At 33.0% G+C, this 26,065-nt stretch overlaps 1 protein-coding gene and 1 pseudogene across 4 annotated transcripts; both read left to right on the forward strand.

Moving 5' to 3' along the window:
* The first annotated feature begins 960 nt into the window (after nucleotides 1-960).
* LOC126694716 (uncharacterized) lies at nucleotides 961-19,177 on the forward strand. 4 transcript variants are annotated; one of them, XR_007645859.1, is made up of 12 exons: nucleotides 961-1,666; nucleotides 1,757-2,054; nucleotides 6,639-6,706; nucleotides 7,138-7,238; nucleotides 7,318-11,000; nucleotides 11,123-11,325; nucleotides 12,124-12,352; nucleotides 13,832-15,088; nucleotides 15,199-15,262; nucleotides 15,348-15,490; nucleotides 17,936-18,091; nucleotides 19,031-19,177. XR_007645859.1 is itself a non-coding variant. In XM_050391176.1 (6 exons), exons 3-6 carry the CDS (start codon nucleotides 12,252-12,254, stop codon nucleotides 19,097-19,099), a joined length of 324 nt encoding a protein of 107 aa, XP_050247133.1. In that variant the 5' UTR covers nucleotides 9,726-11,000; nucleotides 11,123-11,325; nucleotides 12,124-12,251; the 3' UTR covers nucleotides 19,100-19,177. The 4 variants fall into 4 exon arrangements, 1 of the variants encoding a protein (XP_050247133.1); XR_007645860.1 differs by lacking the exon at nucleotides 17,936-18,091; XR_007645861.1 differs by lacking the exons at nucleotides 17,936-18,091; nucleotides 19,031-19,177 and adding an exon at nucleotides 16,564-17,427.
* A 284-nt stretch (nucleotides 19,178-19,461) lies between these two features.
* LOC126695910 (uncharacterized) lies at nucleotides 19,462-22,459 on the forward strand (annotated as a pseudogene).
* Nucleotides 22,460-26,065: the final 3,606 nt, after the last annotated feature.

The raw sequence follows: 26,065 nt of genomic DNA on the forward strand, positions 1-26,065 counted from the left end.
TATTTTAAATTTTTGAGAAAACAATCATATTGATAGATGGATAAGGATATATTAGTAAGGGCATTTGTCCATAGAGAACAGATATTGGAGCTTCAAGGAGGCTGAAAATAATTATAAATGAATCAATACAATTCCATTAGTCAATTTGTATTTACGAATCATTACATTTCTAGGTCTTTGAGAAAATTATGATCTATGTTCAAAGAAGATGAAGATTACAAATAAATTGAGCATCCCATTTTAGAGAGAGGGCCAACATGTAACTAGCTTCTGATAATAATCTCTCCCGCTTTGCAGGTTTTTTTTTTTTTTTTTTTTTTGAGAAACCTCCCCATTTAAAGTAGATTTGCCAATCTTTAATTATATTAATGATGGATTTAGAATGTCAGGTTAGTTTGTGATAACATGGTTTTAAGTTGTGGAAGTATCTAACACATGATTTATTATATATATATTTTGAATTTGAGGTAATGCAACTGCTGCAAATGCTTAGTCACTTAAAAAGATTAATAGAGAAAGACAAAAGGACATGTCATATGTTATTCAGCTGATGGTATGGCTGATAGAGTGAATCATGGCAAGTTATTCTTTTTGGCAAATTGTTAATTGAGCCGAAAGCAACTTCTAAATTGAGTTCTATTTGTAATATTGTACTTTATGTATATACTAATGCTTCTCCTGTAACTTTCAATTCCAATTTAGTAAAATTAATTTCCTAACATCTCTGGTGCAGGAGCTCTTAGATGCTGAGCCACCATGTTCAGTCTTGATTTCCTCTTGTGTGACTCCTATGGATTTGTTGTGCTATAGAAATCATGATCCACTCCCAACACTTTGTGATCATGGTTTAGTGTATCAAAAGTTTGTTTTTTCTTATATTTATCATTAATATTTGCTTGCAGTGCATTTGCATTAGGTCTCATCATAGAATTTATGTTTTTTTAAGCCAGGTGATGAACTCTTTTTCTTTTTTGATTTTTGTTTTTTTTTTTCTTTCCTCCTTATTTTTAAAAATGATTGATTCTAGGAAATATATATCATTATCTTCTCCTGTGGCATATTTGTTTTCTCGTTGTGTTAGGTTGTTAGTATAGGACTTTCTATATAATATAACATTTTGGTTACATTATTATAGTGGTATTTTGTCAACATCATTGTTATAAATAATTTTATGCATTGATTTGTTTGGGTCTATTGGGTTGATACTAAATATCTAGCTAATTGGTAATCACATTGTCTCTTGGTCTAAACTACTAGGGCTGACTTGGGCTAAAAGGCACATTCGAAACCAAATTCAAGTTTTGGGCAATTGCCTACAGCCCTTTTATGATAAGTAATAAAATTGTATTAAAGCATAGAAACCTCCTCGTGTATATATATGGTGTATACGTAGATAGCCTAAAGAATTACAAAGAATGATAGTTATAATCATAGTTGTCAGTCTCGTACGATATGCAATATATATGGTTATAATCAGGTTTGGAAAGATACATCGGGAATACTTATGAAAAGTTTTACATTTCATTATTGGTTAAAGTAAACAACACTTCAATTTTTTCAAAAATTGTTGATGAATATAATTTTATCACCATGTTTTCTTGCGTGTATTGCAGTATGAAAGTTGTGGTATGTATATAATGAAGATTATGGAGCCTATCTTGCAATTGTATGTGGTACTGTATTGAATACTTCCTTTTACCCACTTTTTCTTTCTTTCTGCAATAATTTGATATTACACGTAATTTGCTTTGAATAGGATGGAGCGAACCTTCAATGCGGTGCAGATAACATTCAACGCTCTTTGGCTGAAGTCAAACTTGCTTGGATAGTGCATATTGTTGCTGCCGTTCTCAAGACTTTGCAAATTTCTGGCCACAAGTTACATTTTTATTGCTGATTACAATTATAGCTTTCAGGAGAGAATTGTGTATCTCATCAGGCCCTTTTGCTTCTCTATTCCAGTGCAAAATTGCAAGAAGTATTTGATGCAGAACTTTATGCTCGTGTTTGGCAGTTTATAACTGTGACAGACAGTGGGTGGGTTACACAGTCAGGTTTGTCATTAAACTGAGTTTGCTTTTTAAAAAAAAATATTTTTTTGCTTTCAGATATTTTCAGAAGAATTTAAAAATGCAGTATTTATGGTGTGGAATTGTCGCATTTTATATCCATTTTTTTTCCTTCTTAAACATGTTTTTGTAAAGTTCAACATGTCATCTTTGTATTTGGAGCTTGGGAGTTATAAGTTTATATTAGATAGTTATCTCATATATTGGTGTTGTAAGGGGATATCTCGGGCAATTCGTTAGTGGAGTCTATTAATCATGTGTTGCCCATATCAAGTTGTATCTACACCTGTTGCTGCTAGTAGTGTGATAAAGCTTATTATTTGAGGTCTGGATATGACTTCAGGAATCAATATGAGGTCTAAAGTAACTTGCTTGACCAGTCACAATTATAGGACATTATGAAGTATATGTTACCATTTTGTTATCTACCTCATTAATAATCCATATTTTGAAACTTCTAATCCCTGGTCTTTGCATAAAGTTAGGGTGGTAGCCAGTTTGACTCAAATGTTCTGAGGTGTCATTAGAATTATAAAATACCTGGAATGAAAATTCAGTTTTCCTTTTTGGAATAGTTAAGCCCAAACTTTTACAATAATGTATTACCTGATTATAAATAAACTTTTTGGGTACAGAATGACTAGATTCAGTTTTGGACTTGACATTTGGAGATTATATAATTGTTTTCCCACTTAGACCATAGCCTGATTTGACTGGTTGCCACTTGTTTTGAGTAATATAAATGTGAGGGACAAATTAGAAAACATAATAGAAATAGTATGTGTTGTTTTGGGGTAAGTAATTTTAATCCTAAACACTTCCTGAAGATTAACACTAATTAAATTGTATTGCACTTGGTGTTAGTTACCTCCAATTAAGTTGAACCAACTGTGAGTCTTACATGTGAAAGAAGTTCAGAGAAAAGTGATTGTTGCATTTTGGAACTTTTACTTGGTTTTCATCGTTTAAATTTTATGGTGATCATTTTTCATATTATCCATTCTTGAAAGATAATGTATCATTTACTAGTATCTATTTCTTTGTTATGAAGAGTGTGATGTATGTTGTGGCTGAGTTGTAGCTTAAATGGCACTTCCTCCACTCTTAAGAAGGTGTGGAGGTGAGGATGCTTTTGTTGAGAGAGAGAGAGAGAGAGAGAGGATGTGATTTCTACCTTGTTAGTTGTCTTCTTTTTTTAATTCTTAATGCAGTATGCTATACTACTGGATTCTTCTCCTGCTGCTATTAATGTTATTGCTACTGTCATTTAGCCAATTTGTTAATCTCTGGATTATTATTGAACACCATTTCTGAGTTTTGATGTTTGCAACAAAAGTTGACCTTGTTTGTATTACATCACACATTTATCTTGTTACAAAATTATCTATGACATGGGTCTGGATATCCATAAGAGTTCCATTGGAAGCATCCCCATCCAAATCAATTTTGCTATCAACGACAAAGAATGCTATCCTTTTAGAAGCCTTGGCACGTGAATACATTTATATGGGGAATGTGTATCAGCGGCATAATATGTTTGCACATTGAACCTACTATTCATATTATTACAAAAACAAAAAAGCCTTATTCCTAAAATTTTGTAGTGAAGATTATTTTTCTATTCATATATATATATTTTTCTTCATGTGTCCTGGATTTTGTAGTGAATGTTATTTTTCTAGGATAGAATGTAAACTCTTTATTTCTTGTTTTACCACCTTTATAGATAGTATGCTGTGATCTATTAATTGAGCAAGTAGGTTGCTTTGGGCAATGTAAATTTATTGAAAGGAGTTGGTTTTACATCAGATCAGCTTTTGGCTGATTCTTCTTTGACAATCCAATCTACATCTTATCTAATATTTATTGGGTCCTTGTCTCTTCGGCTGGTTGGTTGTTCTTGACTGATTGGGAGTGGAGGAATGCTTGAATTTCCAAAGAACTTATTATGTTCTATCTTTTGTTATGTGATAATTTTTTGTCTAGAATTGGGAACTTAATGTTCTTTATTTTCAGTTGTAGCCAGTTTGTAAAATGAATGTGTTGAGGTGATTGCTAGGCTATACTCTGACAAGTTTGTTCTTAATATTACTGAAAATAATATCGATGATAAATTTTGGTTGCTTACGTTCTTATAATCTTGATATTCTGCGTATACCACTTGACAGATATCGTTTTATTGTAATTTCAGTTCAACTCAACTTGACTAAATCCTAATCCCAAATAATTTGTGGTTGACTATATGTATCTTTTCCTATCATTATATCATATCAAAGGTTATACTCTTTTGTTAACTTGAGTTAAATCACTCTTTCATTTGTGCAAGGATTCTCATTTATGCATTGTGAGTTGTGACTAAGTTTTATGCTAGCTATCAATTGCCTGCACCCCCACTTTTCTTTGGGCTTGGTACCAGCTGTATATAAAGATTAGGACACTAAGCATCACACAGGCAGAGTTCCATTTGACTCTGAACATTTCTTCTTGTTATCTGTGGAACAAGCAGCTTGTGTTTCTTCTTGTTATAAATGTTTTGATTACAAATATGTCATCTTGGTTCATCAATTGTCAAGCCAATTGTGGATTGCCTTCTATGCTTCAACATAAGATAGCTATTTCTTTCAAGGATCAGTCTGTTTTTCAAGTTTTCAGGTATTTCTAACTTCACTGCACCAACTTAAAAATGATGGTAATACACTGATTTTTATGTTAGAATGGTATCTTTACTTTTTTTTTTTTCTTTACAAACTTTTATTTGATTGTAGTATCAATTTTTTTTTGTTGAACCCCTCCCCCGCTCCCACCCAAAAAAAAAGGTTGGAAGCCAGTTGCATTCATTGGCTTTTCAGTATCCTTTAATGTTTTATCATTTGATTTAATGGGGACATCATTTGAGGAAATTCAGATGAGATTGGTAAGGTACTAGTACATTTAACTTTTTTGAGGCAAACGATCTTGATATAACTCATTAGCCTTTTGTGTTTTTTCTATTTTGGTACTTTTTAGTTAAAACTATTGTTGCCTTGTGGTGTACAGATTCCAATTTCTTGGAGGCCAGTTATTTAGGATCCCTTCATACTTTAAATATTTTTTGATTATTATGCAATCACTTAAAGCCATTTTTCGAAAGAGGTTTGTATTTATTATATCCCTTTTGTAAATTAACCTTTTTCTTAATAATTATTTTGAAGCTGTCCTGGAGAGATATGTACTTTTCGCTGTATCCTGTTGCAGTATCTAACTTTACTTTCATTATTATAGTTTTTCTGATATTCAATTAAACTTTGGTTGTTAATTTGTTGGGACTAGTATTTTAGACATTTTAAATCCCATTTACTATTACATGGTGGTATGCCTAAATAAGGTATTCACAGATGATTCATGTCACAATTTAAATCCCATTTTGAATTGACCACAATGTTTTCAATCATATTGTTGGCTTGTTACAATTTTTGAATCCTTTTAATTTTGTTGACGCTTGACAAGTTGGCTTTATGATGACAGTGCATTTCCAACTTTTCCATCTTTGTGTCAAATGGATCATTTGGTAGGAAAGGAATTACCGGACATTCAAAGCCATTGAACAACCTATGATGGTAGTGAAGTTGATTTTTTCTGTGCACTTTGTATGATTGGATGGCTACTATGGGTGGTCATTCCTTCTCTAGTTTGTTGGATCTTCTTGATTGTTCTACTTTTACATAATTTAGATGCACCTCCAGCACACTGGTGCTGTTTCCTTGTCTTTCTTTTCATGTTAATGGGCAAGTCCAAGGGGTTCTTCCTTAGAAAGATATCATTATGTTATTTAAAAAAAACTAGTTAGCTTTAAAATTTTATAGTTTATACTTCTTTAAATGTGACGTGTTAAAACCAACATGTAAAATCCAATCACTAATGGGAAGGGTTGGAAAGGGTAGTAGGGGGAGGGGGACGTAGGCTTGTCGCTTGTGAGGAGATACTAGTTGATTTCATTAGAGAAGTCATTCTACTATATGCTTGTAAACAAACCATTCCAACAATAACTGTGATGTTTTGATTGTTGTTTCTTTTAGGATCTGTTTTGTTTTCTTGCTATTTATTTGGTGGAAATTTATTTCTTAAGAATAAATTCCTTGGTTATTTTCCTTTTTGTAGCTAATGGAAAATATGTGATGAATTTACTTAAAACTTCATAAACATACGTCAAGACTATTGAGCCAGTGATCTTTTCCCAAAAAATATTTGTGGAAATTTTATCTAGCAAAGCAACAGGAGCCTTGGGATAGCTAACCCATAAAAAGTTAAAGAAAAGTTAGTTGTTTTCTTTATCTCTCAATATTATCATCTTGAAAATTGTTTTTTGCATATTGTGAACCAAATCATGATGGGGAGTTGGGAGATTTCATTAATATAACTGGAATGTGTTGATTAATTTAAAACATAGGCTGTTTTCGGTTATTTTAAAGTTTACTTAAATATTTAACATTTATTGCCTGTCTATATACTCAAATAATAGTATATTGATTATATTTATTTTTGGATCATTTTATCCCTACTGAAATTTGTTCCCTTTTGGTTTGGAGGTAGGTCTTGCTGATGATGATAATTATTATGCATTTTGTTGTCTGCTTGGCCACTTTAAAGTGAATTGTCAGGTGACTTTGACTATATGCTCACTCAATATATATGCATTTAACTGCTTCTGTTGTGCCTTATGTCGTCTGTTTGGCTTAATTGCTTCCTGTTGATCGGTAATTTGCTTAATCTCAAAATAATATATAACTATAAGATGCTTGTGTTTGTAATATCCATTTTAACTATTCGGATGAAAATAATTGAAAAGCTACACCTTTTTCACATCAAGAGTTTGTTCTCTTGTAGGACAAGAACATTTTTTATTCTGGATGTTTTTTGTGGACATATAATTGTGTTATTTTTTGAAAATTCTTTGGAGGAAGTATAAGAGTAGTGTAATCATGAAAAGGAACTTATGGCAATGCATATCTATCTTTGTTTTGGTGCAAAATTTTCTTTTTAGGATAAAATGTAAGTATATAGATTTCCTAAATTTTCTTCTCTGCTTCAGAAATGGCAGACAGAAGGCGCTGCAGGAAGACACCACTGAGCCTCAACGATCGCCATTACTGTCTTCTCCAAGATCTCTCCGCTCCTCCAAGCACTCCTTCGGTACTCACTCCTTCATATATCTCTCTCTAAGAAATTATTCAAAATTTACCCTAATTATAGAATATTGTGTCTCCCTCAGATGATGATGGTATTCCCCCCACTGATTTTGATTCTCCTCCACTCCGTACTCCTCTCTTTCTCTCTCCTCTCTTTTTTTTTTTTTTTTTCTATAAATATTTTTGAATTTTTTTAGGGTAAATGTTGATTAGTTTACTGTATAGAAGTAGGAGAAGCGAAGCCATCGATTATCATCCAAAACAATGATAATATTCCTGATGACACTGCTCGGTATTTCTTTATTTTCCCCTTTTTTATCTAGTACACCATGTGTATGTATAAATTTCTGTATGAGAGAAAGTGTTTTTGTTGTTTTATTATGTGATTGATTTTGAGTGGGTTTGTAGGGGAAAGAGATGAAGCCAGCGGAGGTTAAGATTGATGGTAGGCAGCATCCATGTAAAGTTTCGACTCAAGATAATGAAAACTATATTGTTGGCTTTATCAACCGTATTGTCGATTTATGTTGTTGGTTAATGAAAATCGATATTATGGTCAATTAACCCAACCATATAGGATAGAATGGTGACGAAGAATACATATAGTCAATCTCAATTAGTCGGTTAAAGTTCTATAGTTGGTTTAAGATTCATTGGTTTTTTGTGTGCTGAATTTAATAACTATCGTGAATTTTAATTAGAAATTAATTATATGTGTTAATATATTTGTTAAGTAAATTGTTTAAGATTTATTGGTTTAAGATTCATTTACTGTTAAGAAAAAGTTAACAAGTTTGATAAATTTAGATGATGAAGAAAAAAAAAAACGCAAGTGGATGAAGTTACTTTTCATCTAGTGGAATGTGCTTAGTTTTTCTGGTTCTATAACTGGTAATATAGTTACTTTTCTCTTTTAGGGGTACTTTTAGATAAAATTTTACTTTGTTTTAGCTTCTGTGCTTTTAAATATTTCATTATAAGATTGGGAAAAAAAAATCAGAAAATAGATGGTGAGATTACTTCTGTGTTGGCTATGCCTATGGAATTATGGAACATGGATATTCTGAGTTATCCTCCAGAATCTAGATGAGACTTTTCTTGTCTCTGTTCTATTAAGTTTTTGAAGTAATGATGTCTGTCAGTTAATTTTACCATTCACAATGTTAATTGCTGTATTTTATTTGTCAAAACCTCATTAAAGGTTAATATTACCAAAAATAGTAATAAATGAAGCAGAAGCAGAAATTTGGTAAGTTTTTGGGTTTCACCTTTAATATTTGTGAGAGTGGATGACTTTCAACTAACATTGATGGTCACCGTTTTCATAAATTGTTTCTTTTGACCACATCTCTTGATTATTTCCAAACTTGACCGAACTGCACTTTCTTTGAAGGAAACTATCATATAAACTATCTGGCAACCGAGGTCCTGACTTGGAGCCATTTGTGGTTGGATCCCCAATCCAACTACTTTGTCGTGTTACAAAGTTTGGGTGGCTTGATGATGATAGATTCAAAGAGGTGATGAAATTTTTAAGCCAGGTGATGATTTTTTTTTTCTTTCCTCTGTATTTTTTAAAATGATTGCTTCTAGGAAATCTATACCATTATCTTCTCCTATGGCATATTTGTTTTCTTGTTGTATTTGGTTCTTAGTACAGGACTTTTTGTATAATATATCATTTTGGTTACATTATTATAGTGGTATTTTATCATCATCATCATTGTCATAAATAATTGTATGCATTGATTTTTTTAGGTCTTTTGGTTTGATACCGATTATCTAGTTAATTGGTAATCACATTGTCACTTGGTCTAAACTACTAGGGCTGACTTGGGCTAAAAGGCATATTCAAACCCAAATTCAAGTTTTGGACAATTGCCTACAGCCCTTTTATGATAAGTAATAAAATTGTATAAAGGCATAGGAACCTCATGTTTATTTATGGTGTATAGAATGGTGAAGAATAATACATGTGGTCAATCTCGATTAATATACGATTAAGATATGCTTGCATACAAATTATATGCTTTCATCAAGCACCATATCATTGTGCCATTGGTTGAAGATATTGTGCCCGTTTGGATTCGAATTATAGCTGCATCTGCGTTTTCTGAATTTTTTTTTTTTTTTTTCCAGCCGCACTATTTGACCAAGTCAACTGTGAACAGTGCATCTATGCACTGTTCACGGACCCACAAATTCCACTTTTCAACAACTTTTTCATTAAAAATGGGTCCCACGATACTATTCACACATTTAAAAATTATTTTGCTGCAGTGTTTTCAGTTTCAGTTTTTAGTTTTAGCAAAAATAAGTTCAATCCAAACGAACCCATTGAATCAGCTTGTTTCTTTCTGAAACATTGAGAAGTTCTTTCTGACATCTCATGATGTCATTTGTGCTGAGGCAGTAGCGTTATTATATATATATATATATATATATATTCCTATGTCTTGGATTTTGTAGTGAAGGTTATTTTTCTTGGATAGAATGTAAGCTCTTTTTTTCTTGTTTGATAACGTTTATAAATAGTCTGCTTGTGACCTTTTAATTGAGGAAGCAGGTTGCTTTGAGCAATGTAAAATTATTGAAAGGAGTTGGTTTTATGTCAGTTCCTGTTTTGGCCGATTTTTCTTTGACAATCCAGTCTGCTCCTTATCTGATATTTATTGGGTAATTGTCTTTTTGGCTGGTTGGCTGTTCTTAACTGATTTGGAGTGGAGGAATTCTTGAATTTCCAAAGAACTAATTCTGTTCTATCTTCTGTTATGTGATAATTTTTTGTCTAGAATTGGGAATTTAATGTCCTCTATGTCATTTGTAGCCAGTTTGTAAAATGAACGTGTTGAGGTGATAGCTGGGCTGTGCTTTGACAAGTTTGTTCTTAATATTAGTGAAAATAATAACGAAGATGAATTTTGGTTGCTTACATGCTTATAGTCTTGATATTCTGCTTATAACACTTGACAGATGTCATATTATTGTAATTTTGATTGAACTCAACTTGACTAAGTCTTAATCCCAATTAAATTATGGTTGACTGTATGTATCTTTTCTTATTGTTATATAGTATCGAAAGTTATACTCTTGTTAACTTGTGTTAAATCATTCTCTCATTTGTGCAAGGATTCTCATTCATGCATTGTGAGTTGTGACTAAGTTTATGCAAGCTATCAATTTATAGTACCTGCCACTTTTCTTTGGGCTTGGTACCAGTTGTGTATAAAGATCAGGACACTAAGCATCACACCGGCAGAGTTCCATTTGACTCTGAACGTTTCTTCTTGTTATCTTTTTGTGTGAACAAGCAGCCCATGTTTCTATTTAATTAGGGGTCACGGGTGTAAGCTTATCGGGTTTTTAATATAAATTGTTTTAGTTAAATTTTTCTTCTTTTTTTCATAATAGATAATGATTCTTGGTCAATGTTTTAATTACAAATATGTCATCTTGGTTCATCAATTGTCAACCCAATTCTGGATTGCCTTCTATGCTTGAACATAAGATAGCTATTTCTTTCAAGGATCAGTCAGTTTTTCAATTTTTCCAGGTATCTCTAACTTCACTGCACCAACTTAGAAGTGATGGTAACACACTGATTTTTCAAGTTCTTCTGACTACTATTATATATTTGTCTATTTCCTCTAATTTTTTGGTGAGCACAGTCACTGATGGTTACCCGAACTTGTTAATGCTGATGGATATACTGATTTGATATGCTTAATAGCAGACTTTCACGTTAAAATCTCTTCATTCCTGGAAGGTTTATTTATCTCCCATAATTTTTGAGTATTTTTTATGATGAAATTATGGAATTTGATTCTACTATGGATTTATTTAATGAAATTCCTTGTCTGAATTGATGAATTCAATATCTTTTACCAGTGGGCTGGCAGTAGTGTTTACCACCATCTAAGGCTGTGGTCAAGATTGATCATACATATACAGTTTTTTGAAGGCTGACACAGCAAACCTGCTGGATGAATATGCGCCCAAGATTATAGAAGGTTTCATTTCTTCAAGATTTGATTCTTTGCAGATGAGAAAGCAGCTATAATTTTAGCAGTGCTGCAATGCTTTAATTTTCAGTAAGTAAATTTTTACTTTACTTTTTGTTTCATTTAGCTGCTACTGTCTGAATTTTCTGATGAACTCTCTGAGGATCCACTTGATAATGCTGAACTCATTCAGGATCAACTTGATTTCGTTCCATACTTTTGAAATGTTTGACATTTCATTTTTGGTTTAACTAAACTACCCTTCAAATTTCTCAAAAATTGCTGTTGAATTTGACTTTAACACCATCTTTTCTTGCGTGAATTGCTGTATGAAAATTGTGGTATGTATATAATGAAGATTATGGAACCTATCTTGCAATTGTTTGTGGTAATCTATTGAATACACCCTTTCCTCATTCTCTTCCTTTCTGCAGTGATCTTTATATATATATATATATATATATAAAAGTGAAACTTTTGACTTTTCTTTGACCAGTTCTTATTGTGCCATGTGGCTATGCAAATTCAGGCCGCATATACTTTTAAAAACAGTGCCCAAATGTGCCTATTCATTTTGCCAATTAAACGAACAGTTTCAGTACACATTTCAGTAAATCTAAAATGGAACATATCTACTCACTGTTTCAGATCCACTGTAAAATAGAAGCGTGTAATATCCAATGGATAGATAAAATTTCTTATTAACATAACTTGTCATCCCAAAAGACACTGCCTAAACTAACAACGCTTCAACAAAGTTAAATAAATTCCATTAGAAGCATTTGTAGCAATTCACTGCTTCAAACACCATTATAATCTTTGACTGTCGCTTGAAACCCATATTTCTTTTCTTTGCACAAATCTCAAATAAACACTTTGAAACCACAGAAATCTCCACTCAGATCCAAGAGACCACCTCTCATGGCATTTACAAGGTCTGGGTTGGCATTTACAATGTTTGCATAGCGTTTGTGATCTCCCTTTTTGGCAAGAGAACAAATGGGACATTGAGACAGATGAAGTTTCAGGGACTAAGACAGTTTCGTTGGAGAGGGGCTACGTTATTTTTCATAATGGGTTTTTGCCAGAATCATCTTGCCACTGGGGAGACGATATGGTATGTTGGGTTTGGCATTTGATTTTGCCATTACTCTTTCTCTGCGTTGCTTTTATGATTATTCCAATTAATTCTTCAAATTATATGATAAGCATTGGAAGTGATGCATGTCTAATCTTGCTCATGCAAAGTATTTAATTTCTGATTGGTTACTAGGATAAATGAGTTGAAGGGATTTGAAATTTAGATCTTCATAATATGTTCTTTAGGGGGTCTGTCATCTCTTCTTAGTTATCATATCACTTGCCCTAATACCTTTGACCATGTCAACTGGTGGTTAGATGAACTCCAGCATACATACTTATATTTATTTATTTTGTTTATGTTCATATTTTTGATTGAAAAGTGAATCTTGCGTTTGTGGTTCCTATCAAATTGAGATAGATGTGTACTTCTTTAGTGTTTTTCTACTTTTCTGCCAATTGGGTCTTCCTCTAATACAAATGGATAGTGAGTAGGCAGTTTTCACATTTGAGCATAATACTATTGGATACTTACCCTTTTGCACATTCTAAGTCTAATAGAAATCTTAACTCTCGCATATACCAATTTTACTGTTTATATATTTTGTTATTAAACTGTTTGTCTTTCTTACAAATAAACAATCGATATGATATTGATGGTTTGCTATTTCAGTAAAGCACTGAGTCATAGATTTCATATGAATGCATGCTAATTATTGAATTAAATCTCAAATAATTGTTGATGCATTTGCGTCACTTGGATTGAATGTTCAGAGAGGTACATTTTCGAGGTATGACTTCTTTGGGTATATATTTTAAAATTTTGAGAATACAATCATATTGACAGATGGATGAGGATATATTAATAAGTGCATTTGTCCATAGAGAATGGATATTGGAAGCTTCAAGGAGGCTGAAAATAATTATAAATGAATCATTACAATTCCGTTAGTCAATTTGTATTTACGAATCATTACATTTCTAGGTCTTTGAGAAAATTATGATCTATGTTAAGAGAAGATGAAGATTACAAATAAATTGAGCATCCCATTTTAGAGAGAGGGCCAACACATAAATAGCTTCCGATTCCCCCTTTGCAGTTTTTTTTAGAAACCTTCCCCTTTGCAGTTGATTGGCCAATCTTTAATTCTATTAAAGATGGATTTAGAATGTCAGGTTAGTTGGTGATAACATGGTTAAGTTGCTGAAGTATCTAACATATGATTTATCATATATATTTTGAATTTGAGGTAATGCAACTGCTACAAATGCTTAGTCACATAAAAAGATTAAGAGAGAAAGACAGACGGATATGTGTAGTATGTTATTCAGCTGATGGTATGGCTGATACAGTGAATCAAGGCATGTTCTCCTTGGCAAATTGTTAATTGAGTCAAAAGCAACTTTTAAATTGGGTTCTATTTGCAATATTGTACTTTATGTATATACTAACGCTTATCCTGCAACTTCCAATTCCAATTTAGTAAAAATCAATTTGCTAACATCTCTGATACAGGAACTCATAAATGCTAAGCCACCACGTTCAGTCTTGATTTCCTCTTATGTGACTCCTATGGATTTGTTGTGCTAGAGAAATCATGGTCCACTCCCAACACTTTGTGATCATGGTTCAGTGTATCAAAAGTTTTTTTTCCCCTTATATTTATCATTAATATTTGTTTGCACCGCATTTGCATCAAGTCTCATCATAGAATTCATGTTTGTTTTAGCCAGTTGATGAACTTTTTTTTCTTTTTTGATTTTTGTTTTGTTTGGTTTTGTTTTGTTTTGTTTTGTTTTGTTTTTTTTTTTCTTTCCTCCATATTTTTTAAAATGATTGATTCTAGAAAATATATACGATTATCTTCTCCTGTGGCATATTTGTTTTCTTGTTGTGTTAGGTTGTTAGTACAGGGCTTGTTATATAATATAACATTTTGGTTACATTATTATAGTGGTGTTTTGTCATCATCACCATCATCGTCATAAATAATTGTATGCATTGATTTGTTTGGGTCTTTTGGGTTGATGCTAATTATCTTGTTAATTGGTAATCACATTGTCTCTTGGTCTAGATTACTAGGGCTGATTTGGGCTAAAAGGCATATTTGAACCCAAATTCCAGTTTTGGACAATTGCCTACAGCCCTTTTATGCTAAGTAATAAAATTGTATTAAAGCATAGAAACCTTCTCATGTATATATATGGTGTATACATAGATAGCCTAAAGAATTACAAAGAATGATAGTTATAATCGTAGTTGTCCGTATTGTACGATATGTGATATGTATTGTTATAATCGGGTTCGGAAAAGATGCATTTGGAATACTTTTGAAAAGTTTTACATTTCATTCTTGGTTAAACTAAACAACACTTCAATTTTCTCAAAAATTGTTGCTGAATTCCATTTTATCACCGTCTTTCTTGCGTGTATTGCAGTATGAAAATTGTGGCATGTATATAATGAAGATTATGGAGCCTATCTTGCAATTGTATGTGGTACTTTATTTTTTATTTTTTTTTTTTTTGAGCAAAGATACGATAGAAATTTTATTAATAGAAATCTGAGAGTGGTACAAGTATAACTAGATAAACAACATCTAGTAGTGTGGGGAACATCAACGAAAACAACACTGTGATGTCCCAAAAGAGAGCAAAAAAGTGTGACTGCATACAGACAGAGGGGTACTAGAGCTTCCTATACCCGTTGCGCTGCATTTAGGCGTTGGTATTCCTCCAGTAAACCCATTGCACTGTCAAAAATAGCTTTCAGGTGTGCCTGGACATGCTTAAAATATAACCTATTCCTAGCATTAGGTTCTATCCCTACTTGTGCTTTCTTTCTGCAATAATTTGATATTACATGTAATATGCTTTGTATAGGATGGAGCAAACCTTCAATGCGGTGCAGATAACTTTCAACTCTCTTTGGCTGAAGTCAATCTTGGTTAGTGCATATTGTTGCTGCCATTCTCAAGACTATGCAAATTTCTGGCCACAAGTTACGTTTTTATTGCTGATTACAATTATAGCTTTCAGGAGAGAATTGTGCATCTCATCAGGCTCTTTTGCTTCTCTATTCCAGTGGAGAATTGCAAGAAGTATTTGGTGTAGAACTTTCAGCTCGTGTTTGGCAGTTGATAAATGTGACAGAGTGGTTGGGTTACACAGTCAGGTTTGTCATTAAACGGAGTTGGCGCTTTTCCTTTTTTTTTTTTTTTTTTTTGCATTTAGATATTTTGAATACAACTTAAAAATGCAGTATTTATGGTGTGGAATTGTAGCATTTTATATCCATTTTTTTTTCCTTCTTAAACATGTTTTTATAAACATTAACATGGCATCTTTGTATTAGTTGTTTGGGAGTTATAAGTTTATATTGAATAGTTATCTCATATATGGTTGCTGTAAAGGGATATCTCAGACAATTTGTAAGTGGAGTCTATTAATCATGTGTTGCCCATATCAAGTTGTATCTAAGCCTGTTGCTACTAGTATTGTGATAAAGCTTATTGTTTGAGGTCTGGATATGACTTCAGAAATCAATATGAGGTCTAAAGTAACTTGCTTGACCAGTCACAATTGTAGAAGATTATGAAGTATATGTTACCACTTTGTTATCTGACCTCATTAATAATCCACATTTTGAAACTTCTAATCCCTGGTCTATGCATAAAGTCAGGGTGGTAGCCAGTTTGACTCAGAAGATTTGAGGTTTCATTAGCATTGTAAAATACCTAGAATGCTACTTGAGTTTTCCTTTTTGGAATAGTTAAGCCCGAACTTTTACAATAATGTACTACCAGGTTATAAATAAACTTCTTGGGTACAGACTGACTAGATTTGGTTTTGGACTTGACATTTAAAGATTATATAATTGTTTTCCAACTTAGATCGTAGCCCGATTTGACTAGTTGCCACTTGTTATGAGTAATATAAATGTGAGGGACAAATTAGAAAACATTATATAAATAGTATGTGTTGTTTTGGGGTAATTAATTTTTAATCCTACACACTTCCCAAAAATTAACACTAATTAAATTGTATTGCACTTGGTGTTAGTTACCTCCAATTAAGTTGAATCTTCTGTGAATCTTACATGTGAAAGAAGTTCAGAGAAAAGTGCTTGTTGCATTTTGGAACTTTTACTTGGTTTTCATCTTTTAAATTTTATAGTTATCATTTTCATGTTATCCATTCTTGAAAGATAATGTATCATTTACTGGTGTCTATTTCTTTGTTATGAAGAGTGTGATGTATGTTGTGGCTAAGCTGTAGCTTAAATGGCACTTCCTCCCCTCTTAAGAAAGCGTGGAGGTGAGGATGCTTTTGTTGAGAGAATGGATGTGATTTCTTCCTTGTTAGTTGTCTTCTTTTTTTAATTCTTAATGCCGTATGCTGTACTACTGGATTCTTCTCCTGCTGCTATTAATGTTATTGCTGCTGTCATTTAGCCAATTTGTTAATCTCTGGATTATTCTCAAACGCCATTTCTGAGTTTTGATGTTTGCAACAAAAGTTGACCTTGTTTGTATTACATCACACATTTATCTTGTTACGAAATTATCTATGACATGGGCGTGGATATCCATAAGAGTTCCAATGGAAGCATCCCCATCCGAATAAATTTTGTGGGGTATCCTGAGATTAAAGGAAATGACTTGGACTAATGTCTTCACCATGAGTCTTTTAATACCCTCCCCAAAGACGTGCAATAAAGAATAGAATTGAAAACCTTGCTTGTTTGCGGCCAGTTCCTGTGGCTTTGGTTATCTTCTTCACTTCCATTTTAATCACTAATCATTTAAATTTTGTTAGAATGATCCATTGTGTAATGTCACAGTGCAATAATAAATGATCCACTATTTCAGAGCTTCTCATATAAATGTAACACCAATGTACTAAGTCTTTTCATCTTTTCATGAGATTATCACAAGTTAGAAGCTTCTTGTAATTTGCTGTCAACACAAAGAATGCTATCCTTTTAGAAGCCTTAGCACATGAATACTTTTATATGGGAAATGTGTATCAGTGGCATAATATGATTGCACATTGAACCTACCATTCATATTATTACAACAACAACAAAGCCCCTATTCCTAAAATTTTGTAATGAAGATTATTTTTCTATTCACATATATATATATATATATATATTTTTTTTTTTTTCACAGTGTCCTGGATTTTGTATTGAAGGTTATTTTTCTAGGGTAGAATGTGAACTCTTTTTTTCTTTTTTTACCATCTTTTTAGATAGTATGCTGTGATCTTTTAATTGAGCGAGCAGGTTGCTTTGTGCAATGTGAATTTATTGAAAGGAGTTGCTTTTATGTCAGATCAGCTTTTGGTCGATTCTTCTTTGACAATCCAATCTACATCTTATCTGATATTTATTGGGTCCCTGTCTTTTCAGCTGGTTGGCTGTTCTTGACTGATTGGGAGTGGAGGAATGCTTGAATTTCCGAACAACTAATTATGTTCTATCTTCTGTTATGTGATAATTTTTTTGTCTAGAATTGGGAACTTAATGTCCTATTTTCAGTTTTAGCCAGTTTGTAAAATGAATTTGTTGAGGTGATAGCTGGGCTATACTTTGACAAGTTTGTTCTTAATACTACAGAAAGTAGAGCACGAGCCATAGCTTGGAAATGGGAAATTTGCAGAATAACACGAGAAATGGTTGAAATGAGATCTCAAAAGCAGGGCCAGACTTATTAGACTCTGGTCAATCAATGAAGTCCACGCAGAGCCAGCTCTCATCAATGAAATCTAGGCTGTACATCATCAGTTCACGCTTATCTATGATATATTCTCTTTAATAATGAACATTTTAAAGTTGTAGTACTGTAGTGTCTGGTTACTATAAAAATGATGGTTACTTCCTCTACATATAACATAATGCAGAGGAAAGTGTCTGGTTACTATAAAAAAATAACTTACCTTGTAGCATCTCATGTACTATCAAACATGATGTTGTTTGGAACCTTTCTAAACATTGAGGTTTTTGTATGAATGAATTAGATGGCACTCTCCTCTGATGAATAAACATGGGGATGACGGTAGAGATTCTGCGGAAAGTAGCCAATCAGTTGAGGATTGTTAGTAACTTTTCGTTATATATATATTGCTTGGCTCTGAATCCAACTGTGAGACTACTTGTATGCAAGAAAGAATTCTAATTCTTTAAAAACAAGCCTTTTATCCTTCATATATCCATCCCTTTTAGGAGAGACTCATTGCCATCAATCTATCTCTAAAGTATGACCCTTCCTTCGCCAATTCCTAGATTCATTTATAGTAACCATGTTCTGTACTGGAGAAAACATGGAATTAAGACATTAGAAATAGCAGCAGAATCAGCTTGTTTCAGCATCAGGTTCTTGTTTACTACATGGTTTATGAGATTAAATTGGCAAATGATATGTCCTGGAGTTACATTAAATCTGCTTTAATCTTATGGGAGTCTTTGGAGTTAAGTATTTTGATTAGGATTTAGGGTTATTTCAACACGAAAAACATTTTTCATTTTCCTTATCTTTTTGCCAGTTGTTTTATTTATGAAATTTGTATTTTTGGCGTACTTTGCCTTTTCATAATCTCTCCATGGAAAGGGTTCTTGATTGGTTTTAGCGAACAGCCGTCCCTTTTTTTGTTGTTGTTCAAGTTTGTAAGTACACTTCACTTTTGAATAATTGCGAATCTTCTCTTCTTACAGGGGCATATTGATCGCTTAGGCATGCATGCTTGCAAATATGCAATACCTTTGGGAAAAGGTGTTATCTAAATAATTCTCTTGACCTAATAATTGTTGAATCTCATGTGTATTTGGAGAGATGAATGCATGTTGTTTTTGTTTGAAGAACTTTGAGGAGTAGTTCTCTTCTTCTTCTTCTTTTTTTTTTTTTCTTTGGTTGTGGCTTTCCCACAATTAATTGATTTCTAATAACGAAAAGTTATTAGAAAAGTTACTAACAATATATATATATAACGAAAAGTTACTAACAATCCTCAACTGATTGGCTACTTTCCGCAGAATCTCTACCATCATCCCCATGTTTATTCATCAGAGGAGAGTGCCATCTAATTCATTCATACAAAAACCTCAATGTTTAGAAAGGTTCCAAACAACATCATGTTTGATAGTACATGAGATGCTACAAGGTAAGTGATTTTTTTATAGTAACCAGACACTTTCCTCTGCATTATGTTATATGTAGAGGAAGTAACCATCATTTGAGTGGCACCTTAAAATCCTTTTTTTATAGTAACCATCATTGTGACATCTGAAATATTTTGTACAAATTTGCATTGCTAACATTTTACATGGTGCACCTTTGCCCAGGTTCTTAAGCAACTTGACCGCCCCATATTGTATTCACTGTCTCCTGGAACCGGTGTGACCCCATCAATGGCCAAGGATGTGAGTGGACTAGTGAACATGTACCGCATTACTGGGGATGATTGGGATACGTGGGGAGATGTTGCGGCTCATTTCAATATTACTAGGTGAAAAGACTGTTTGTTTCTGTTCAAGAGTTTAGGAGTTTAGGTTACCTTTCAATCATTATTTCTTTTCCATTTACTGCTTTTTTGACCTATCATTAGAGAATGCAGAAATAAAATTTAATTTTTTTATCAGGGACTTATCTACCGCTAATATGATAGGAGCTAAGGGCTTGATGGCGAAGTCATGGCCTGACTCGGATATGCTAGCACTAGGATGGCTTACTGATCCAGGTTATAATAATTTTCTTGATGCTTTTCCTTCATTCATCTCATGAAGAAAATTTTTACCCTTATTTAAAGGGCTTGGTAGGATCGAATGAACCACAATTTTTTTGGCCATGTCAGAGTACCGTTAGATAAATCTATGAACTTAGTTATTGTTTAAGTGATGTTTGCTGTACATTTTGGGCTTCTTGATCTAGCAGTATCGAGTGTCAAATAGGTCCATGCACTCAAATATGCATAACATCAACTTTAAAAACAAAGAACTCACCATTCCAAGTCCGCTGAGTGACTTCTACTAAAACAGAAGTATGTCTAGACCAAGTGGCATGGCTTCAGAAACAACTTATACAACATACTTCTTTACTTGAAACATTTTGTATATCTATGGCGAAGCATTGGCAAGTGAATTAGAACATCTAGGCTTCTTCCAGATGAGCAAAGAACTCAGGTATCTATCTAAAACAAAATAGTTAGTTCTCTGTATCCCTCAAAATAACTAAGCACTCTATTTTGACCTTATCTTTCTTATTTTTGCAGATGACCTTGTGGTCTATGGCTAAGTCTCCTCTCATGTTTGGAGGAGATGTGAGAAAGATAGACGGTGCCACATACAACCTTTTAACAAATCCTACTCTGTTAGAGATAAATTCTTTTAGCTTAAATAATATGGAGGCATGTGCACTCATCTATTCTTTTGTAGTCTTGGGAAAAATAAACTTCGTCTAAATAGCAACATAACATATTATTTAGTTGTTTGTGCAGTTTCCTTATATTACTAGTACGAAGAATTTTAAGAGTATTGACGGCCAGTCAGGAAGATATCTGACAGATGTAAGTACATCGGATACACATGTTTTGAGCCTCACAAGCTGCACAAATTCAAAAGCAATTGGATGGTCTATTAAAGCTCTGGACCAAGACCTTGAACAAATCTGCTGGAAAGAACACTTAGGAAGCAAGCATCAAGAGCCATTTTGCCTATTCAAGAAAGAGCCTCAATTTTCATTGTAAAATTGCTTTCTTTCTCTGGTCTGATAGTATCAAAATGTTTTTTTAAAATATTTTCATGTTTACTTATACTAAATTTTTTATATCAATGTTTAATTATATAATTACAAATTAATTTTAATACATTTGTTCTGATGCAGAGATGAATGGATGTCCCACAAACAACAATATCAAGGGAAACTCCAATTATTTGCAACTGATAGAATGGACTTTTGCTTGGGGGGTTCTCCAAATCAAAAGCTTACTTCAAAAGAGTTAAAAGAGTGGTGCATTTGCACCTTGCAGATGGCACACAAATCAGGTTTTTATTTATTTATTTTTTTTCCAATATATCATGAATAAGAGATGTTTCAAACAAAATAATATAAGTTTTAGGTAAAAATGTAGGGAGTAAACTATTATTTCTGGATGACAGATTCATCCGAACTTTTTTAAAATCGTGTGCTTTGCCTTTGTATCTTAATTTCATTATTGTGTTACTCTTAGCTACATTTATGAATTGATGTTGGAAGCTAATGCATTTAGTCTTAGCAGATGTGGGAGCTGAGTGTTAATGGAACTTTGGCAAATAGCTATTCTGGTCTATGTGCAACAGTAAACTCTATCAAAGGTGATAGATTTGTAGGCTTGTGCCTTATTTTATAAAATGTTGCAAACAGCTTTGCTAGTGGTCCCATTATTTCATATTTTTGAGTTACTAGCTGATTATTTGTGCAGCTGAAGTCCGTCCTGGTGGAACGCGTTCTTGGATCGCAACTGGAAGAAAAGGTATGACTCCCCCACCAACATAGAACTCTAATTTGTAGAGCCCCATAGCTGTGTATTTCCCCCAAGTGCAAGACTATTTTTTTAATTAAAAAAAATGCATAATTCTATTCTTCACATTTTTAATATTTTTTATGAATTATAAAATAAAAATAAGAAGTGCAAAACTCTATTCTTCATGCTTTCTAATGATTATTCTTTCTGCCTTTCTAGGAGAAATATATGTTGCTTTTATCAATCTGAACCCTGAGAGGACAGTAATATCTGCAAAGATATCGGACATGGCTAAGGTACTTCCTGGTAAAAACTTTAATGGAAATTCCTGTCAGTGCAAAGTATGGAGTGGAAATGACATTAAAGTTAGAAAGCAGACTATATCAAGGGGAGTAAAAGCCCATGGCTGTGCTCTATTTGTCCTGAAATGTAAGTTGGCAGGATTAATTTAAACTAAGATGTATGGAGTCATCTATGCTGTACCACATATAACGAAGGCAATATGTATATGACAAAGTGCTGAGGCAATGGTAATTCTTTAACACTCCTACTTCGTCTGCATTTTGATTATGTCTTTAGGCTAATTGATGAGAATTATACCATTGCTCTCGTCAAATATTATGTTCTTTCTCTCTCTTTTTGTTTAGACTAGTGGTATGAATGAATTAAGTAAGAATTCTGTATATGTTTTTTTTTTCTTTAAGAAAAAGATTTCTCTGATATCATTAAAATCCTGGTCTGTATGAGTCTAAACAATCTGGAGTTATTGGTTTAAGATGGGTCAATGATGTAAGTAATGCCCTTTTAGCTAATTTGGGCTGGCAAGTTGGTTTTGGCAGCAACAAATTATGGGCGCAGTTGGTAATGCAGAAACACAATAAAAGTTGGGCTTTGCCTTTCACCCAAAATGACCGGTAGCCGATTCGAATAGAGAAATCAGTTTTTCCAAAAAAAAAAGAAATTGTGAGTAAGGCTGCTTACCACCAATTCTCTCAAACCCCGCATAAACGAGAGTTTTATACATTGGGTAGACTAGGTATGGCCTTAATCATTGGGTTTAGACATTATTTCGGTGATTTTTAATCATTTCAAAAAACGTCAGCATAATCCAACTAATTCCCAAAAAATATAAATTTGAATAAAATTAGAACTAGTAACTAATCCCCAACCTTCTGCTCATGATTCATCCACTCGAATCCCATTTCTAATATATATATATATATTACTTTTGTACTATTTTTATTGGTAGCTTGCAAGGCTCATAACCTTGAGGTCACGGGTTCAAATCCCGTCTTCACAACATTTTTTTTTGACAAACCTTCTCTTAACAGTATTTTAACAAGGTTTTCGGTGATGTTAGTAGATGGTATTCGAACTGTTCCCAAAGGGTAACGGAGGCATGCAAAGGTTGGTATTACAAAAACTCCTAAAAGTTTGCACTTCCTTCAAACATTAGTGATTATTGATTAGTACTGATGCTTTAGTCAAGATATGGGATGATCTATGGATACCTTCCTTGACTTCTTTCAAACCATAACCCAAGCATCATGTTCTTCCAGACATTAATTGAACTTATAGATGAGCAAACTAGACAATAGGATCATTTAGTTAATGCTACTCAGATCCAAAGAATTTATTAATTTATCTCGATCTAGCATTGAGTATAAGTTGATCTGGGTTTCCTATGGCCAGAGAAAATTATACTGTTAAGCAAACCTACCTCACTAATCAGGCAGATTTTCTTCTTCAACAAGAGCCATCTACCATCCATAGTAGAAAATTCAACCTCCCAGATTCCTCATGCCACAGGTGTAATGGTTGTACTAAAACTCATGAACACCTCTGTTGTCTTTGTTTATTTGCAATTACAGTTTGCAATAACTCTATTTGGCTTTTTAACTTTACATTATTACATCTATAAATTTTGTTAGGATCGTAGTGTATTTTGAATATTTGTGGGTTAAATTGTATTTGATTGAGAGGTCAAAGTGTTGAAGCTGGAATTGCTGCATGGAGAATCTCGATTGAGCGAGATATGTCTATTAGGCGAAGTACAGTTTTAGAAAAACAATTAACCTGCAATCTCACCTGAGTCTTGCCTGATACTCGATCGAGCAAGATTGCTAACCTAAGAGAAATCAGTTACACCCATCCAATTAGCCCTATCATATAAGTATATAACCCTCTAATCCCAATAAATACTAGACCCAATTCACAGATTGAAGAGCTAGAGAGCTACCTATTTTCCTTAGGAGTTTTTCATTCAGTAAACACTTTGCAGTGTTTGAGTGCTTGTGACTGATTTTGGAATTAGCTATTGTGTTTGTGCATCAATGCATATATTATTTGTCTGATCAAATTAACAATTGGGCTTAATTTAGTAACATAAAATTGATATAAGCCATAATTTAGGGTCTAATCGCTTTTGTAATCTCTCAAATTCTCTGCCAATCATTGAATGGGCTCAAAATGATTCTCAATCCATTTAATAAGTACCTAGGTGTGGTTAAAAGACGAGCAAAACTGGCACACTTTTTGCTGCTATATTTTGTGATCAGCTCTGGTGGTCTAGAAGCAAGCTAGTTCATGAGGGCCTTGACATTATTGAAGGTAATGTGAATGCCAATACGCTAAATAGCTGAGCACTGATTAACCAAATTGTGGGTGATTGCTAATCTTTTGTTCTTGATATGAAATTCATGCTCTATGTTGTTGGTGATTGTCAATTTTGTTATATTCTGAGAAAGGCAAATTTCTTAGGCTCATAATCTTATGACATGGGCTATTATCTAGTAATGCCTGGCAGCCCATTAACGTTCCTTCTTGGGCTTTTGTTGAGGAGTTGGGTTTTTAATCCAAGAGGAAAAGATATTATTGAAGAAAATTTTAAAAACAGATTTGATTTTGAAGTTGTTAATTAAAATAAGCATTGAAATAGACAACAAATTAAACACAAATTTAATTGTCACACATAATTATAAACTCATACTTTTTAGTCCTAGTATCCATATTAACAAAAATAAATAAAAATATGTATTCATCAACATAATAATTTAAAGGAGTAATTCATATGTGTGTGTATATATATATATATATATATATATATATAAAAGACATTTAAATAGATAATTTGATTAAGAGTAAATGGAGTTCATATAAAAGATTAAAAGATGAACAATATAGTTGAAAATTTTCAAGAGAATTTCTTTATACATGCTTCAATTTCTTTCGTATACAAGAGTTTCTGTGAACAATAAAAACATTTATTTAGTTGGAAATTTGAACCACATTTTCAAACTCACCAACAGGCATTTTAGAAAAATATATCTATGCTATTAAAGTATGCCTAATTTGCAAACTTCCAAATATTTTGAGACCATGTTTATTAAACTTACAGATTGGATGATTACTTGTGTTCACCTAAAAAATAAGTTTCACATAAGCAAGTCTATATGGGTAACATATGACTCTGTGCAATAGGCACTTCTCCATAGAAAATTAGAAATTAGGGATGAGCAAAAGTTGGGTTCGGATGTAGATCTGCATGTAGAGAATGACAACGAATTGGGCAACGTTGTGGTAGGTATGGGAGCAATTTGAGACCATGTTTATTAAACTTATAGATTGGATGATTACTTGGTGTTCACCTAAAAAATAAGTTCCACATAAGCAAGTCTATATGGGTGACATATGACCCTGTGCAATAGGCACTTCTCCATAGAAAATTAGAAATAAGGGATAAGCAAAAGTTGGGTTTGGATGCAGATCTGCATGCAGAGAATGACAATGAATTGGGCAACGTTGTGGTAGGTATGGGAGCAAGGAGATGAGAGGTGGGCAAGGTCAATGGAGGATAAGGGATGCTAGTGAATGTTAGGGGGACACAGAAAGGTCGAGTTTACCAAGTTCAAGAAAGAGGACTCAAAGGCTGACATAAACAAGTTGGTTTTAGGTTTCAAAAACCAATTATGTAGAATATATATTTTAGTGAAACCCTCAGTGATGAATTGGGTTGGGAGAATTTAGTTAAATTCTCAAATTTATGTTCGACCCTAATAAAAATAATTACACATTGGTTAATTGATGAAGGCAACATATAGCCTTATTTTACTAGTTGACAAGTGGCTAGTGTACTAGTTGGTTTCCAATTATTTTTGAAATGATGCAGATAAAGAGAGAGTTGAAAAGTTTAAAGATGAAATATGCCTCGCTTTAAAGGAATAACTATGGTTTTCAAAACTAGACCAAACCT

The sequence above is a fragment of the Quercus robur genome, chromosome 8 (assembly GCF_932294415.1).
Source record: "Quercus robur chromosome 8, dhQueRobu3.1, whole genome shotgun sequence".
NCBI lineage: Eukaryota > Viridiplantae > Streptophyta > Magnoliopsida > Fagales > Fagaceae > Quercus > Quercus robur.